The sequence below is a fragment of the Trichomycterus rosablanca genome, chromosome 15 (genome assembly GCF_030014385.1).
Source record: "Trichomycterus rosablanca isolate fTriRos1 chromosome 15, fTriRos1.hap1, whole genome shotgun sequence".
NCBI lineage: Eukaryota > Metazoa > Chordata > Actinopteri > Siluriformes > Trichomycteridae > Trichomycterus > Trichomycterus rosablanca.
Window position 1 is genome coordinate 31,411,839 of NC_086002.1, and position 19,263 is coordinate 31,431,101.

The 19,263-nt window shown below is 42.9% G+C and overlaps 1 protein-coding gene across 3 annotated transcripts in view; it reads right to left on the minus strand.

The window, feature by feature from the left end:
• Positions 1-9,981: 9,981 nt before the first annotated feature.
• jag1a (jagged canonical Notch ligand 1a) overlaps positions 9,982-19,263 on the minus strand; it is a 57,550-nt gene continuing 48,268 nt past the window's right edge. For 2 of the 3 annotated variants that reach the window (XM_063009862.1, XM_063009860.1), the window contains 4 exons: positions 16,414-16,653; positions 14,677-14,802; positions 14,272-14,425; positions 9,982-12,638 (listed from right to left, as the gene is read on the minus strand). In XM_063009862.1, the coding sequence (XP_062865932.1) occupies positions 12,202-12,638; positions 14,272-14,425; positions 14,677-14,802; positions 16,414-16,653 (957 nt within the window). In that variant the 3' untranslated portion in view covers positions 9,982-12,201. The remainder of the gene's footprint in view (positions 12,639-14,271; positions 14,426-14,676; positions 14,803-16,413; positions 16,654-19,263) is intronic. The other variant, XM_063009861.1, reaches the window with a different exon arrangement.

Here is a 19,263-nt window from a genome sequence, read left to right on the forward strand (position 1 = left end):
GTACCTGCAACAACAGGTCGGGAGTCGAAGGTGTGTACGCGAACACACCCCATTCCGGTGGCTACCGATTAAGCTCTGTGTGTGTGTGTGTGATTTCTTGCCAGGAAAATACATCAGCGGGGGGGATGGGGGGGGGGCGGGTCGAGATCACAGAAAACCGTGTTTAAGGTGGACCAGGGGGTACAAGTCGCTCCTATTAGCGCCCGTCAATCATGAAAGCTCCATTAGCCCCAACGTAAAGCATGTAACAAGTCCGGTGTTATAAGTGTGTGTGTGTGTGTATGTTTAGCCTAGCTGAACTGCACTGCAGTGTGTGTGTGTGTGTGTGTGTGTGGTATGTAAGTTTAAGACGCCTCATCTTATTCCACCCAGCGCGTCTTGTGCGTCCGTCTGTGTTGCTCCTGGCCTCCGTCCAGACTTTTCTTCAGCCTTCAGAACGGGAAAAGCTAAATTCCCCTCCGCTAACAGCTCCAAGTCTCGCTTTCACAGCAACGCCCTGCTTGACGAGCGCATTGCTCTACGATTACGTCTCCCAACTGGGTGCGGAACCCGGTTTGGAGTTGGTAGCGCAGGCAAACCGACACTGTTACCCCAGACCCGAGCGGTAAAACATGCTAGCCCACTCTCTGCTGCACAGACACACGATGGGCTGCGTCTGTAGGGGGAGGGACGATGGCCGAAACAGGGTTCCTCGTTGCTGGTGCAAATGTGGCCTCTGCTCTGTGAGACCCCGCCCCTGTCTGGTGAAAAGTTGCGCTCAGGTGGCACAGCGGTGAAACACACTAGCCCACTGGTCCTAAGATTTTCAGGCTGCGTCTGTAGGGGGAGGGACGATGGCCGAAACAGGGTTCCACGTCGCTGGTGCAAGTGCGCCCTCTGCTGACCTGTGTGACCCCGCCCTGGAGTTGTCTTGTAATTTCAGTGAGGTGTGTGTTGAGGCGTTGAGGATATACGACTGGAGCGGACAGTGTGTGTGTGCGTGTGTGTGTTGAGGATATACGACTGAAGTGTGTGTGTGTGTGTGTGTTGAGCTGAGCCCTCCTCGCTCGAATTTACGATGATCTACAAAACACGCGACTCCCCGAAGAAGCGATGTTCCGCGCAGGTCAAAAATAGCTAGCGAGGGTTTATACGACGGCAACCCAATAAACGCCGGGGTGTTTTCCGTCATGTCTGCACTCGCGTGTCTTGTTAGCGCCGTTAACGCTGAGCTAATGAGTGTGAGCTCACCACGTAAAATATCTATAACCGGAGGAATCACGCGTCCATTTCTCGTGTGTGTACGACGACAAACAGCGACAGGACCCAAAACGTCCACCAGGCGTGTTCAAACTCTATTGCTTAAAGGAATGAGTCCAGCTTGGCGGAAACAGTTTAGGAAAGGACCTGTATCCCCGTACTATGGGAACATCCGCAAGGGCGTCGGCAATGAGTGTTTGCGCCATAGGGTGCACCTGGTCCTCTTAAACGACTTCGTTCAGATCGAATGTGGGACGCCAACGATGTGTTCAAACTCTATTACTTAAAGGAATGAGTCCAGCTTGGTGGAAACAGTTTAGGGACGGACCTGTATGACAGCGTTTGCGCCACAGGGTGCACCCGGTCCTTTCTAAACGACTGCGTTCAGATCGAACGTCGGACGCCAGCGACACACAGTCTGGGATTGAAGCTGAAAAGCTGAAAACATCACACAGCGGTCGGTCCAACGGGACGTCCATCACCGTCGGTCCCTTATCTGCGCGGCGCTCGGATCGCCGGACCCTCAGACCATGTTCTGCTTCACTTAAGTGTGAACGTATGAACGTCTTAATGCGACTCGGCAGCCGCCGAGAACGATTAATCTCGGACGGAGACAAAAATCTGAGGAATTTCTGGGCTCGGGATGTTGGAGGGGTGCAGCAGGGGGGTGCTGGTGGGGGGCGGTCTTACACATCTGGAGATTAAAACCAAGTGTTATTTGATGATCGTTAATATCTGTGTATTAAGTATGTAACAATGATCAAAGGTGGTTAAGCTTTTGGTGAATTTGCTTTATCGCACATTGAAGATGGGAGATAGAGGGGGTGTGGCTTCGGTTGGACTACAGCGAACCACAGTGCGATCGCTCATTACGGTAAGTGACGTGTGGACGCTTTGAATTAGCGGACCGTGTTCGCCAGAGCAGGCACTGGTTTCTAAGAAACGCAAACGTGATACGAACCGAATGCAGGTTGTGATGTCACAAGATGTCGTTTTTCTTCTCTAGCTAGCACTGCTCTTTCTGTACGGTAGGGGCGCTATAAGAGCATTTGAGTGTGTGTGTGTGTGTGTGGTCTGTGGCCTGTTTGTCCAACCTAATATTCAGAGTCGCGGCTTAGCGCTTAGCTAACTACAATTTTGCCACTGTTGCGAATTAAAGCGTTTTGAGGTCCCCACAAGAAACGATTTTGTCCGGTCTCTGTAAGAACATTTCAGTGTGTGTGTGTGTGTGTGTGTGTGTGGCCTGTTTGTCCAACCTAATATTCAAAGTCGCGGCTTAGCGCTTAGCTCACTACAATTTTGCCACTGTTGCGAATCAAAGCGTTTTGAGGTCCCCACAAGACACGATTTTGTCTGGTCCCTATAAGAACGTTTCAGTGTGTGTGTGTGTATGTGTGTGTGTGTGGCCTGTGCCTGTTTGTCCAACCTAATATTCAGAGTCGCAGCTTAGCGCTTAGCTAACTACAATTTTGATGTAGATTGGCGGTTTGGGTCCCGGATTAGGCATTGGAAGGACGCTGGTTCAAGTCTCACCTCGTTGCCACTGTTGCGAATCAAAGCATTTTGAGGTCCCCACAAGGCACGATTTTGTCCGGTCCTTATAAGAACATTTCATTGTGTGTGTGTGTCCAACCTAATACTCAGAGTCGCAGCTTAGCGCTTAGCTAACTACAATTTTGCCACTGTCGTGAATTAAAGCGTTTTGAGGTCCCCACAAGACACGATTTTGCCCCCCCCCCCAGAAAGCTAGAACCATGGAAGTGGACTTATGGGCCATGACAGCCTTCTGAATCCAAACAAAGGAAAAAAATTCCCTCGTTCTCTTGGTACATTGTTCCTGGGTCTCATGCCATCTCCCCCCTCCCCGGGGCCTGAAGCTGTTTTTGATGGCCGCTCTTGAAGGTTCTCGGCTTTCAGAGTGATTAAAAGTGGTGCTCGGCGGTGTGTGTTCCTGCTCTCTGATCTCATCCCGCCCTCGCAGCGTCCGACCGGGGGGATTCAGGACTGTTGTGGTTACCGGTTTGTGTGTGTGTGTGTGTGTGTGTGTGTGTTCGGTCGACGTCCGCCTGGGTTCGGACGGCCCGAAAGACTCGAGCGGGTTCAGGTACGGCGCGGATATTGCAAGATACCGAGCAGAGCGTGGGAAATCGCGTGTGATCGCGGCCGTCATGTCCGCCCTGGCCGCGATTGTGAGAACGTGGTTCGGTTCGCAACCTTTTTTCCCCTCCGTCGTCGTTTCTCTCCGTTCCCATCTGTCTGGCTCTGGCATTCTCACCGCCTCGTTCTGGACAGGCCCCAGGCTGAAGGAAAATTGACATCATTCCTTTATGTAGGGCACTTCGTAGCCCACCCTCCCACCACACACACACACACACACACACACACACACTCGCACAGAAACACACACATGGCCTGAGTCATGGTGCAGTTTTAACTTTAGAAAAAAAACACATACACTAAGAACGCTCGCTCTCTCTGAGCTCTGACAGGGTGCGGCCAGAGAAACAGTTCTCCAGGAATGAGAAAAGCTTTGCTAGTTTGTACACGTATTCGTTTAACTTAAGAAGAGAAACGTCCGAATAGGGACCGGACAAAATCGTGCCTTGTGGGGACCTCAGGTTTACATTCATTTGTATTATATAAACTACAGATGATTTTAAGATCTCTAATCCGCAACCTAAAGCGCTTATCTAGGTCAAAATTGTAGTTAGCTAAGTGCTAGTGCTAAGCTGCGACTCTGAATATTAGGTTGGACAAACAGGCCACACACACACACACACACACACACTGAAACTTTCTTATAGGGACCGGGCAAAATCGTGCCTTGTGGAGACCTCAGGTTTACATGCATTTGTACTACATAATGCAAATACAATTCAATATCGTAGTTAGCTAAGCGCTAAGCCGTGACTCTGAGTATTAGGTTGGACAAACAGGCACAGACCACACACACACACACTCAAACGCTCTTATAGGGACCGGACAAAATCGTGTCTTGTGGGGACCTCAAAACGCCTTGATTCGCAACAGTGGCAAAATTGTAGTTAGCTAAGCGCTAAGCTGCGACTCTGAGTATTAGGTTGGACAAACAGGCACAGACCACACACACACACACATACACACACACTGAAACGTCCTTATAGGAACCGGACAAAATCGTGTCTTGTGGGGACCTCAAAACGCTTTAATTCACAACAGTGGTAACGAGGTGAGACTTGAACCAGTGACCTTCCGATGACTAATCCGGAACCTAAACCGCCAATCTACGTCAAAATTGTAGTTAGTATTCTGAGTATTAGGTTGGACAAACAGGCACAGACCACACACACACACACACACACACACACACACACTCACACACCCTGAATTGTTCTGCGGGCCAAAACCAAAATGAGGTAACTACAATCTCCTTTATTTGTTCCAATGTGTTTCCCTCATGGCGACTCATGAGGCGATACACACACACACACACACACACACACATTAAATACTGCACAACTACCCACGTAAACCCTAAAAAATCCCTCTTTACATGCGGGTTTTCATAATTTCTGGAATTTCAGCGCCGGAGCTCGGCTCAGGGTCGGGTCCTGTTTCCGTGACAAATTCGTTAATGTAATGGAACCATTAGCGTCCCACATGTGCACGCCCTCATAGACAACACATACACACACACACACACACACACACACTTACACACACACAGAGTCGGTTACAGATCGGAACCCGGACCTCGGCTCCGGCGGATTGAATATCAGAGCAGGAGCGCTGATCCGAGATCAGATGGAGCTGATCGTATCTGAGCGTTCCCTCACGATCATCCTCAAATGTACCGAGTCTGATTTCCCATCAGCGGTAGATAAACCTAAATGATCCACGGTGTTACGGAAAAAAATTCGGACGATTCGTCCAGTTGGATCAGAGAGTAGCGCTACTTCTGCTGCGATACGAATGCTATAAAAGCAGCTCGCACACACACACACACACACACACACACACAAAAGCTTCGCTTTCGCTTTAAACATTCTTACAGGGACCGGACAAAATCGTGCCTTGTGGGGACCTCAGGTTTAACAAACAGGCCACACACACACACACACACACAATGAAACGTTCTTATAGGGACCGGACAAAATCGTGCCTTGTGGGGACCTCAGATTTACATGCATTTGTATTATATAATTCAAATACAATTAAAAATTGTAGTTAGCTAAGTGCAAGCTGCGACTCTGAATATTAGGTTATTAACGGAACCCGTTACCACCCATGCATTCTGCACAGGCGCGTCTCTATCCGCCAATCAGGGTCCTTACACAGTGTTTGAAGACCCCGCCCACATATTCCGGTCATACCTCCCTGCAGGCACTGCCAATTATGCCTCCTAGATGGCGCCCAGCCGACCGGTGGCAACGTCGAGTTTCGAACCGAGGAGATCAGAATCTCGACGCTGGTGTGCTAGCGGGCATGCACCTAGATTTTTTAAGTAAAAAAAAACCCCTGCTACGTTCAAGAAGGGGGCATAAAACAAAAATCTCGCTACTTTTTTGCTACTAATGAGATCTAGAGATCAGGGTTCGAATCTCAGCTGTGCTATCGGCCGGTCGGGCGTCCACACAGACACGTAGGGGAGACTAAAGAGTTCCAGAACTGTGGGAATTTGTACCAAGTTAGATGTTCCGCTTCATTCCAAAGCTTTTCTTCATGTCTTTATAAAACTTGAGCCGGAACAGGAAAGGTCCTTCCCTAACCTGTTGCTGCAAAGCTGGACGCACATCGTTTCCTTATACGATTTATATATATATAGTGTATTTACTCCATAAATAGACCTAGAAGAACACGGACGCTGGACGAAGAGCACCACTCGACGCAAATAAACATTAAAAGCTCCCACCTGCGGACGCAAACCTCGAGAACCAGCGATTATTTTTATTCCCCGGAGTAAAACATGAGGTAAATGCACCATCAAAGGTACAGCTGCGCCCCTTAAGGTCCTAATTTGTGCGTTTATGACGTTCCTCTACAATTATGCTCCTCTAAATAACAGGACTGAAGACGTTACCCTTAAGGTTACCCTCCCAGTGACGAGCACTCGCACCTTAACAGCTCAATTCGGCTGAGAGAGGGGGCGGGGCAATCTACCGGGGGGGGTGAACTGATGCATCCTGACATGATATGGACCCAGTGAGTGAAATATGTTCACCCACACACCACCACGTATCTAGACTTGGCGTAGTCCAAAGCCTGGGTAGGGTCGACAACCCTGAGAGATCATATGTGAGAGGCAGAACGTCAGGATGGCTGACACTTGGCACAGTCCACCACAGATAAAACACACGAGGAGATCATCAGACCTCAAACCCTACGCTCCTGTGTTTATAAGGGTCGCCTCCTTGGATCTAAACTTGGCGTAGTCCGAAGCTTGGGTAGGGTCGACAACCCTGAGAGATCGTATGTGAGAGGCAGAACGTCTGGATGGTTGTCAGCACAGTCCACAGCAGGTAGAACAGACCAGGAGATCACCAGACCTCGAGGTCACCTCTGCAGATCTAGACTTGGCATAGTCCAAAGCTTGGGTAGGGTCGACAACCCTGAGAGATCGTATGTGAGAGGCAGAACGTCTGTCAGCACAGTCTACAGGAGATAAAACACACCAAGAGATCACCAGACCTCAGACCTTATAGGGGTCGCCACCACAGTTCTAGACTTGGCATAGGTGCCCCTCTTGACTAGTGCGCCTCCCAATGGCATTAGCCAATCGTGTCCATGCAGACGCCCGGCCAGTTGATAGCGCAACTGTTTCGATTTTGGTGGTTCCATACAAGACAGATTTGGGCCAAGCTATTGGTAGGCGCACTAGTCAAGAGGGTTGCGTGAGGACGGGCAACTATGCCAGGTCTAGATCCACGGTGGCTACGCCTAGCCAGCATCAGCCATCCAGACATTCTGGCCCTCACTTACGATCTCTCAGGGTTGTCGACCCTACCCAAGTCTTGGACTATGCCAAGTCTAGATCCACAGAGGCGACCCCGAGGTCTGGTGATCTCCTGGTGTGTTCCATCCACTCCACTGTGGACTGTGCTGACAGCCATCCAGACGTTCTGCCTCTCACATACGATCTATCAGGGTTGTTGACCCTACCCAAGTCTTGGACTATGCCAAGTCTAGATCCACAGAGGCGACCCCGAGGTCTGGTGATCTCCTGGTGTGTTCCATCCACTCCATTGTGGACTGTGCTGACAGCCATCCAGACGTTCTGCCTCTCACATACGATCTCTCAGGGTTGTCGACCCTACCCAAGCTTTGGACTACACCCAAGTCTAGATCTGTGGTGGTGATCCTGAGGTCTGTTGATCTCCTGCTGTGTTTTATCTGTGGTAGACTGTGCTAACAGCCATCCAGACGTTCTTCCTCGCGCATACGATCTCTCAGGGTTGTCGACCCTAGACTACACCAAGTCTAGATCTGCGGAAACGACCCCTTTTAGACGAACGTGACAACCGGTGGCGCAGAAATGCTGAGATCCGGGGTTCGGCTAGCAGGTCTGCGGGCGCCTGCACAGGGGGTGGGTGTTTGAAGCCCTGTGGTAGTTCGAAGCCCTGACAGTTCGTTGGAATCGAGTCCTGCCCCTAAACCGAACCCGAACCCTAACCCTAAACCGAACCCTAACCCTAATTTTTTCTTGTCTCTCATTGGATTTGACGCTTTCTACCATTAAAATTGTTTCTAGAATGAGGATCCGTTAAGGTCGCTCACTTCACGCGAGCCCTAACGTCCAGGACGATCCCACAACGAATCGAACGGACCCTGAAATCCGAGCGAAACAGAAGCTGTTAGCCCCTCTCCAGAACCGTATCAGTTAAATCCCTCTCGCGGCCCCCGAAACGTTCCCACGACAGCAGCGAGACAGCGGCAAAATCTTCCGTAACGGCTCTCGCACGCTCTCCGTAACCGAAGCCAAGAATCTCCGACAACCCCGGGGACTCGGGTGAGAACTCCACTCTGTATGAAGTCATGCGCTAATAACGGTCTTCCTTCGGTAGTGAAAAATCGAGCGGTGTTTTCAAGGTCTGTGTTCTGTACCAGTCACCACAGGGTTATGAGGTCGAGTCCCAGCGAATCACAAATCAAATCAAACGACTCCTATGATTCGATCTGCAGCGTTCATCAACGGTGATGATGATGATACCGTTAGTAACGACTCCTGTCGATCGTTACGCTGGCGATGATGTGTTCTGTACCAGTCAACAGAGGGTTATGAGGTCGAGTCCCAGCAAATCACGAATCAAATCAAACGACTCCTATGATTCGATCTGCAGCGATCATCAACGGCAATGATGATGATACTCTCAGAAACGACTCCTGTCATTCGTTACACTGGCGATGATGTGTTCTGTACCGGTCAACAGAGGGTTATGAGGTCGAGTCCCAGTGCTGGTACGGATCCACTGCATCACATGAAACTCATAATCCTTTAAACGTTAAACGTATTGATGTCAGTATTGGCAAATTGAAACGGTCCCCATGTGTGTCGAGGGTGCACTTACTTTTTCAGCACAGAAATAGCCTTGCTTATTAAAAAATCGATTTATTTATTTATTTGGGTTTTCACATCATGTTTAACACATATGTGTCATTTAATCTGTTTATTTCATCTTGTCTTTATATTTTGTTTTTTATTTTATATTTTTATTCAAATTTTATTGCTGTTCTTTTGTTGTGTGTAATCAAAAAACCTCAGTTTATGCTCCGAGGCTATGGAACACTACCTCCTAATATTCGACAAGCACCTTCGGCCGCTGTTTTTAAATCACTCCTAAAAACATACCTTTATAAGCTGGCATTTGAACAGTGAGGAGCTGTGTTAATTTTAATTGTTTAGTCTATTTGTATCTGTTTTATTTTGTCTCTTACTCTGTATTTTTATTTGGTTCTTACTTTTTTAACATAATGTTGTGTTATGTATGCTTATTCGATGTACAGCACTTTGGTCAACGTAAGTTGTTTTAAGAGTGCTTTATAAATAAAATTTACTTACTTACTTACTACTACTAATAATAATAATAATAATAAAAAACATTTTCTAACATTAAATTTGTCTCATTTTGGTGGAAATTGTGTAAAATTTAATTTTTTTTAGCTCTAAAACTATTATTATTATTATTATTTTTTGTATTAAAACAAACAAGACACAACAGGTACGTCTTTTTTTTTTAACAAAGAATTTAATAAATATTACATTTCAACAACACAAAAAAAGACAAAACTCATCAACAAAAATCTCAAATTTAACACTCGCGTGGAACTGAAACTCGTCTTTTTCTTTTGATCGTTGAGGCCTCAAATAAAAATACGATGTCCCACCAGCATCACTCAGACGTTCGGAAACGTTCTTTATTTCTTTATTTATTTTTAAATGGATAATGGAACGAGAAAAAGTTGACGACCAGTCAGATATGCTGAGATCCGGGGTTCGAATCTCAAGTATGATGTTGACCAGCCGGGCGTCTGCACAGGCAGACACGATCGGCTGTGTCTGTGGGGGAGTGAAGCGGGTGGGTGTTAGAAGGCGTGTGATAGTTCGTCACTTTGTGTTTCCTGAAGGAATCGAAACCCCTAAACCGAACCCTAACCCTAACCCTAAACCCCGACCAGGATAAAGTGGTCAATGGAAATGAAAACTGGTTGAAATCAAGTATTAATCACGTCTTTCTCTTGGTCTCATACGTATTATTTTGGGGTGTGAAAGAGGGGTGGGATAGAGACGGGTTGAATACTGGTGTGTCGGGTATAAAACCAGGATAAAACATTCTAGAACGATGTGTGACAGAAAACAAACGTTCGCTTTGTTTTGTCTTGTTAGGAAGACGCGTTTTGTTCGACTATTTCCGTAACGGTAAACAAAATAAAAAAGGAAACTTTGTACAGCGCATTACGTTCGTCTCGGGCGCGAAACGCACCGATCATACAGTCAGAAACTACAAACAAAATAAATCTCAGCAACACTTGTGGCATTGAAACGAAATGTTTTCCGTCCAAAATGTAAAAAACAAAGCTTACAAAGCTGTCGAATCTTCGAATCTAACCGAAGCACATAAATAAAAACAACACAAACTAAAAAAGGAATGATAGGCTCTGGAATATTAAGTTAATAAATCAAATATACACAACGATTAATTCAAAAATAAAATATGTACAGATAAATCTACACCACAGCGACGTCTAACAGAGGTCGACTTTAAATTCTTCATATCGCCAGAAGTTCTGACCCGCCGCCTGCAAACCAAACCGCATGACACAATAAAAAAATACAATAAATAATCATTCAAAACAAACAAAAGGAAAATAAAAAGCGTTTGGTTGTCGTGGCGGTCGGGGCACGTCGTATGGAACGTTCGTGTTGTTAGTATGATGATTCACGACGCAATTCGTCTTTCTGAGAGTATCATCATCGTCAGTGAATCGAATTACAGGAGTTGTTTGATTTGATTTGTGATTCGCTCGACACGTTTGAACGTTGCAAATCGAACGATAGGAGTCGTTTGATTTGATTCGTGATTTGCTCGACACGTTTGAACGTTGCAAATCGAACGATAGGAGTCGTTTGATTTGATTTGTGAGTGATGGGAGTCGTTTGATTTGATTCGTGATTTGCTTGACATGTTTGAACATTGCGAATCAAAGGATAGGAGTCGATTGATTTGTTCGTGAATCAAATGATAAGAGTCGTTTTATTTGATTCGTGATTTGCTTGATACGTTTGAATGTTGTGAATCGAATGAATGTTCTACGAACACAAAACAAACAAAGGAAAAAAGCTTTTAATAATTCGGGAAGCGTGATCGGAATCATTTAGAGTCACTTGTGGTGTCGATTCATGACTTAATACTTGCGTCCAGAAATGTCAGCCGCTTAAAAATCTTATATAATATTATATATAATATAATAATATATATTTATGACTTACTGTAAGAAAACGTTGCTTTTTTCGGTGCTATTAGACAACGTGGTGCCGCTGTTCAATTCGCAGGCTTTGATGTGTCAGGTTGCGGCGCTCGGTTCATTCTGGTGAATCGACAACACGCCGCTACCGGTACAAACGTTACGAGGACGCGCTTTCCTATCGTAAGACGATATATCATCGCATCGTGTCGTATCGATATATATCGCTGAATTGCATTTAAGAAAAAACAAACAAGAACGACAGATTCAGTGCGTTCGTTTAGTATTTGAATCAGAATCGCTGATTCGATTCGATTTCGCTATCGATTCACGACTCGCTCGAATTTTGCGTCCTAAATGTTTTTGTTTTGCTACAAAGCGCCAGAAAAACTAGAACCACGTATAAAAAACGACTCTTTTTAATGATCTAATAATTAAACGTGTTTAAAAATAAATTATTTGAAGAACAGAACTGAAAAAAGGAATAAAAATAACAATAGTTGATAATAAAACATGGACAAAAACATCCATCCGGGTACCGTGGTGAATCTGTAATTCCATTTTAGTTTCCATGACAACCCAGGCATCATCATACTCTCAGAAAGGCATGTTGTGACGTCACAATACCGACATCACGTCGTAAGAAATGATCCCGGAGGGGGGAAATAAAACCGAGTGCAAATCCAAGGCGCACCGGGGAAGTGATTCGAATCGATTCGGGAATCGTTCGTTCGTATTTCGTCACTAGCTACATTATTTCAAAGCCGGCCGACCCACAACGACCTCGGTGACCCCTCAATTGTCCGATTGTCCGGCGGGCGTCCGGCGTCAGTTTCTGTGCGGGGACTTTCCTCGTCGTCCTTAACAGTCCTGATCCGTTCCCAAGACCAGCGACGAGTCTCTCTCTCCAAGGCGGAAGATTTCGGCGGGAACGCGTCCGTCGGTCCGTGTGTCCTTCCTTCACCTTTGGTCTTGCCCGTGATCGTCGTCACGGCAACCGTTCCAACCACGTCCCCACCGCCGCTATACGATATACTCCATTCTGTGTAAGCTGTTCTTGGACTCCAGCTCGCGGTTGTCGCGTTTGCTAGTCCAGTGCGCGCACTTCCCCGACGCGGCGTCCAACCCCGTCCGCTCGTCCCGCTCCACCGGCGCGTACGCCGGCCGCCACCCTTTCAGGAGCCGCTTCTCCGCGTCCGGGTCGTCCTCGCCCGGGCTGATTTTGGCGCTCACGGCGTTCTTCTCCAGTCGGTTCTTGATCTGGTTCAGGTTCTCCCGCGCGTTGTTGGCCGCGTTGTTGTCCTCGGCCGTCGCCGCGGTTGACGGGGCGGAGACGTAGCCGTTGGCCGTGGCGCTCGAGTTCCGCTTGCGCCGCCGCCTGATGCACCAGACCGCCGCCAGTATGAGCGCCAGAGTCCAGATCAGCGTCGCCACGGAAACCAGCACTGGCATCAAGTAGTCTGCAATTAAGAGATAAAAGAAACGGTATTATGATGTCATAATGGAATGGAATCACAGGACCAGGCACCATGCCACCCAACACCGCTTTATCCTGGTCAGGGTCAAAGTGGGTCCGGAAATGGATGAACACCCCCTGGACATCCACACACACCCCATGCCACCACAGGTCCCTTATTCACAACGGGAGTTTGCATTACATGAATCCACCACTGGAAATACAGCCGAACATCCTGATTCAACAAAGTAATTGACGACTCGATATTTCTGCACCTACACAGGTCTCGACAGCACACAGTGACCACGCCCGGCCCGACTGCAAGTGTAAACACGACACGTAATGATTTAAGAGCTTCTTAACAGTTTGTTTAATTTGGTTCTTTTGGTCCGTCGATAAAGATTACCAGGGTGGACAGGAACGATGCTACAGGTCCGAGCCACAGGAACTGATGAAGTCCTTAATAATAGACTTGCACTGTCATTCAGCATTTAATAATAATAATAATAATAATAATAATAATAAAATAAGAGTAATAAATGAATAACAATAATACTTTAATTATTATAATATTACATAATAATTATAATAAATCATTCTAATCATGACAAAAATAATAAAAAGATGATACTAATAAATTAATAGTAATAACACAAAAAATTTATAAAATAAAGAAATTATTTATAATAGTAAAACTACTAATAATACAAATAATTAATAATAATAACTATTATTATTATTGCTGTTGTTATTATATTTATATTAATAGTACTAATAAATAAAGATTATTATTCTTAATTATGATAAATAACAATAAAAATATAAATAATACATAATAATAATAAAAGCAAATAATTAATAATAATGTAAAACTAATAAAACATAATTGTTATTATTACTTATAAATTAGTAATACATAAATAATAATAAATCACTAATAATTATTAATACCAAAACAAAATTTATAAAAACAAATAATAATAATAATATACGTAATGTAGTGATAAAAAAATAATGATATGTAATAATAATAATAATAAAAAAGTAATAATAACAATAATAACAATAATAATGATAATAACAACAATAACAACAACAACAATAGTAATAAATAATAATAATAATAACAATATAAATAATAATAATAATAAATAATAATAATAATAATAATAATGATAATAATAGCATTAATAATAATAAATAATAACAATAATAATAATTATAATAATAATAGTAATAATAATAATAAATAATAACAATAATAATAATAATAATAATAATAATAATAATAATCTAGGACAGATGGAACGCCTTTTTTCGCTTATTTATACCTTTCGTTTATTCTTTTGTTTAGTACATTTTCCCCCCTGCATGTACCAGCTTGTTTGGAACCGGGGGTCAGATTGCAGTGTCAGTGCCCCTGCAGACGAAGGCCTTAAGGGCCTTGCTCAAGGGCCCAACAGTAGCTGCACGGCAGAGCCTGGATTCAAACCCACAACCTTGCGACGGACAGTCTAAAGCTCCACCCTCTAGGCTGTTGTATGGTTCTGTAGGAGAGCTCTGAATTGGTCCTGTCCTTAATTAAAGCACATCAGTATTTAGGAAACTGTATAACGGCACTGGCGCTGATATCTTACCGTTGGTGCTGCTGGACGGTTTGGGCTGGACCCAGACCTCGGCGATGGCGGTGAGGATGGTACCGTTAGCGGTGCGTTTGCTCACCAGCTCCATAATCCGGTCCGTGATCTCTTTAACCGGCGCCTGGCTGCTATCGCCCTCATCCGAAACCTGCTGGAGGGAAAACATGTGGTCATGTGGTACGAACCACACCCCCCCCCACACACACCCCCCGACCCCTACATCCATCCCAGTACTGTATTATATAGTGTTTATGTGATGTGGAGGAAACACCTGCACGGAGCTCTGACCTCAACCCCACTGTCTGCTGGAGTAGTCACATATCAAATGCTGAGCTGATTGTGATTGACTGTGAGTGTGTGTGTGTGTGTGTGTGTGTGTAGTGTGTGTGTGTGTGTACGTACGATGGTGACGTGGATCTCACTGCTGGACGTGCTGGACGCTTCACAGTTGATGTAGATGGAGGATTCGGACGAGAGGTTCTTCACCACGTTCCTCAGCTCCCGGCACACCTGCTCCACCGTCACGCCCTGCAAGAGCACAAACAGAATCTGAGTCCATCTGAGTCCAAACGTCCACCTGAACCTCGTATCTGACTGACCAGTGATGAGCCAAAACATTAGAACCACCCGGAAACACGAGCATCTCCATATCTGCTTCATAACATCTGTGTGTGATGATCAGGGATCTACTAGAGTGCACTAAGATTCAGCATTTAATAATAATAATAATGATAATAATAATAAATTATTAATAAAAATAATAACAATTATTATTATAATTAATTATAATGACAAAAAATAATAAAAATTAAATAATAAAAAATAAAGTATAATAATACCAATAAATTAATTTAAAGAGAAATTGTTTTGAATAATACATTATTTATTATAATAATAATAACACAATTAATAATGTAATAATAAATTAATAATCATTTTAAAATAATGAAATAATAATTATTAATATTACTAATACCAATAATAAATCAATGTTAATTATTAATGATTTAAAAATAATACTTTAATAATAATTTATTAGTATAAGTTAATGATTAATTATAAATGATTTATAATGATACTACTAATAATAATTTATTAATAAATTAATAATAATTTTATAATAATAATAATTATAAGTATTAATGTTATTAATGATAGCAATAATAAATCAATATCGATCAATAATGATTTTAAAATAAATTATTTTAAGCATTTATTAGTATAATTTATAGATTAATATAATAATAATAATAAATTAATAATAAGACAATGTTTTTATTAATACATTATTTATAATAATATATGTAATAATGAATTAATTATAATTTAAAAATAATAATATAATTAATAATAAATCAATATCAATAATAATTATTTAAAAATAATACTTTAATAATAATAATAACTCATTAGTATAACTTATAGATTATTAGTACAATAATAATAATAAATAATTATAATAATACTAATAATTTTTTTAATATTAAAATATTTATAAAAAAATACTACTAATAATAATGTAATAATAAATAAATAATATTAATTAAAAATAATAGCAACAATAAATAATATTGCAATAATAAATCAGTATTAATTAATAATGCTTAAAAAAAAAAAAAAATTTATTAGTATAACTTACAGATTATTAATACATAATTATAATAATTAAAAATAATAATAATTATTATTATTATAATTACTTATTAATAATTAATATAATGACAAAAATAAAAATATAATAATAATAAATTACAATAAAAATATTGTTTTAAATAATAAATTATTATAATGACAATATTAATAATAATTTTGTAATAAATAAATAATAATGTAAAAAATAATAATAATCATTATTAATAACAGCAATAATAAATCAATATTAATTAATAATGATTTGAAAAAAATAATAATACTTTATTAATAATAATTAATAATATTACATTATAAAACAGATCCCCATATGATGATCAGGGATCTGTAGTACCCACAGACTGTGGTCTGAAAAGAAGCGAGTCACAAACCGCCGACAGGTTGTTGGGCAGCCAAGACTCACCAATACCACAAGGTCTTGAATGACGGTTTTGATGTAAAATAGCACAAACGGTATTAAAACAACCCTCTATAAGACTCTGAACTCACCTGTGGCATCAGGTCCTTGGTGAACGTGAGGGTGAAGTTGGCACAGTCGCTGTCGGGGTGGCACCGGGACCGAGCGTGCACTCTCGAACTCGACCAGCACTCGCCCTGCGCCGGGCACGGATGGACGAAGCAGCGATCCTCGCGCAGAGGGACGCACGACTGACCCGCCGGACAGTCGCCACCGCCGCCGCCACCTCGCCCGGCTCCCAGCAGGCGGCACGACCTCAGCCCGCACCACAACTGTGAGAGAGAGGGAGGAGAGATCAAAGCGGTTATTGATCCTTCGTAACGGAGGCGTGGCTCGTGTTTGCTAATAAATAAAGGTTAGCCGTGCAAGATTTCGGACTGCGCCTGTGGGAATTTATGCCATCGCTGTGCCTTTACTGAGCTTCCCCAAACTGTTTGAAGTCGTGCCCTTTATTTAACATCATTGATTTCATACTCATACTGTTATCAGATAGGATCGGTTGTGTTCCAAACACCTAAAGTCAGTAATCAGGAGGGGCGTCCCAATACTTTTGGCCCTGTGGTGGAGGAAACGAGGGCGGCTGTGGCTGCAGCGTGACATCGAAGCGTCGGCTGTTTGAGGTTAAAGTTCACGCTGGAGAAGCTTCACACGTGTTAATATTTAATCCCTCATGCTTTCGCCCTTTTACCCTCCGACACTGATTACTCAAGACCTCGATAAGCGAACAGATAAAGCTAACGGACGCTATCGCTTCACTTTCATCTGTGAGATTAGATCAGCTGGAGTGCTAAACGTTACTCGGCGTTTGAAGCGCTACGTTGATTAAGTGGCTTATGAACGTCAAAATGATTTGAGACGCCTCAACATTTTTCTGTTGGTCTGTTGATCCCCGTCTGTCCCTCTAGCTGCCTGTTTATATCACTGTCTGTCTGTCTGTCTGTGCTCTCGTATATCTGTCTGTTCGTCCATCCGTCTGTCTGCTTGCTTATCCATCCTTCAGTACATCTACATATTCATCCATCAAGTAAGTCAGTATGTCTATCTACCCATCCATCCATCCATGTATCCATCTACTCATCTATATTACTTCAGTATATCCATCTAATCCATCCATTTATTTATCAGTGTATCTATCCTTCGTTCAGTCCATGTACCAGCAATCAGTATCAGTCAGTTTGTCTTCCTACCCATCCATCTACTCATCTGTTACTTCAGTATTATCATCCATCCATCCAGTTATTTATCAACGTATCCATCCACTGTTCAGTCCATCTACCAGTTAGTCAGTATATGTCTTCCTACCCATCCATGTGTCTGTCCATCCATCCATCAATCCATCCGCGTATCTATCTATGTATCTATCTACCTATCCATCCATCCATCTATCCATCCATCCATTCATGTATCTATCTACCTATCTATCCATCCATCCATCCATCCATCTATCTACCTATCCATCCATCCATCCATCCATCCATTCATGTATCTATCTACCTATCCATCTATCCATCCATCCATTCATGTATCTATCTACCTATCCATCCATCCATCCATCCATCCATCCATCTATCTATCCATCCATCCATTCATGTATCTATCTACCTATCTCATCCATCCATCCATCCATCCATCCCCGTATCTATCTATGTATCTATCTACCTACCTATCCATCCATCCATCCATCCATCCATTCATGTATTCATCCATCCATCCATCTATCCATCCATCCATTCATGTATCTATCCATCCATCCATCCATCCATTCATGTATTCATCCATCCATCCATCTATCCATCCATCCATTCATGTATCTATCTACCTATCCATCCATCCATTCATGTATTCATCCATCCATCCATCTATCCATCCATCCATTCATGTATCTATCCATCCATCCATCCATCCATCCATCCATTCATGTATCTATATACCTATCTATCCATCCATCCATCCATTCATCCACGTATTTATCTACCTATCTCATCCATCCATCCATCCATCCATTCATGTATCTATCTACCTATCCATCCATCCATCCATCCATCCATTCATGTATATATCTACCTATCCATCCATCCATCCATCCATCCATTCATGTATCTATCTACCTATCCATCCATCCATCCATCCATCCATCCATCTATCCATCCATCCATGTATTTATCTACCTATCCATCCATCCATCCATCCATCCATCCATCCATCCATCCACGTATTTATCTACCTATCTCATCCATCCATCTATCCATCCATCCATCCATCCATCCATCCACGTATTTATCTACCTATCTCATCCATCCATCCATCCATCCATCCACGTATTTATCTACCTATCTCATCCATCCATCCATCCATCCATCCATCCACATATCTATCTATGTATCTATCTACTTATCCATATATGCATCCATCCATCCATGTATCTATCTACCTATCCACCTGTCATCCATCTTCAGTATATCCATCTGTCCATCCGTCTGTCCATCGTTCAGTCTATGTATCAATGAGTCAGTCAGAATATCCTACCTACCTTCCTACCTATCCATCTGTTTGTCATTCTGCAAGTCCATCCATCCATCGTTCAGGACATCTACATATTCATCCATCCATCTACTCATCTCTTCATCCATTGTTCAGTGTCTGTCTTGGTCTACTGACCCATCCATCCATCTTTCTATGTATCCATCTACATCTGACTGTCCATCTATTTATCAATCCATCATTCTTTCTACAAACCCATCGTGCTATCTGTCTTCCCATCCAGCCTAACAGCATATTTACATTTAGAATAATATAATACTGATATAATAAGAAGCTTATTTACGTCTGTATATAATCTGAGCGCACGTTTGTTTTTTTTCACTCGAAGGTAATCGAGAGTC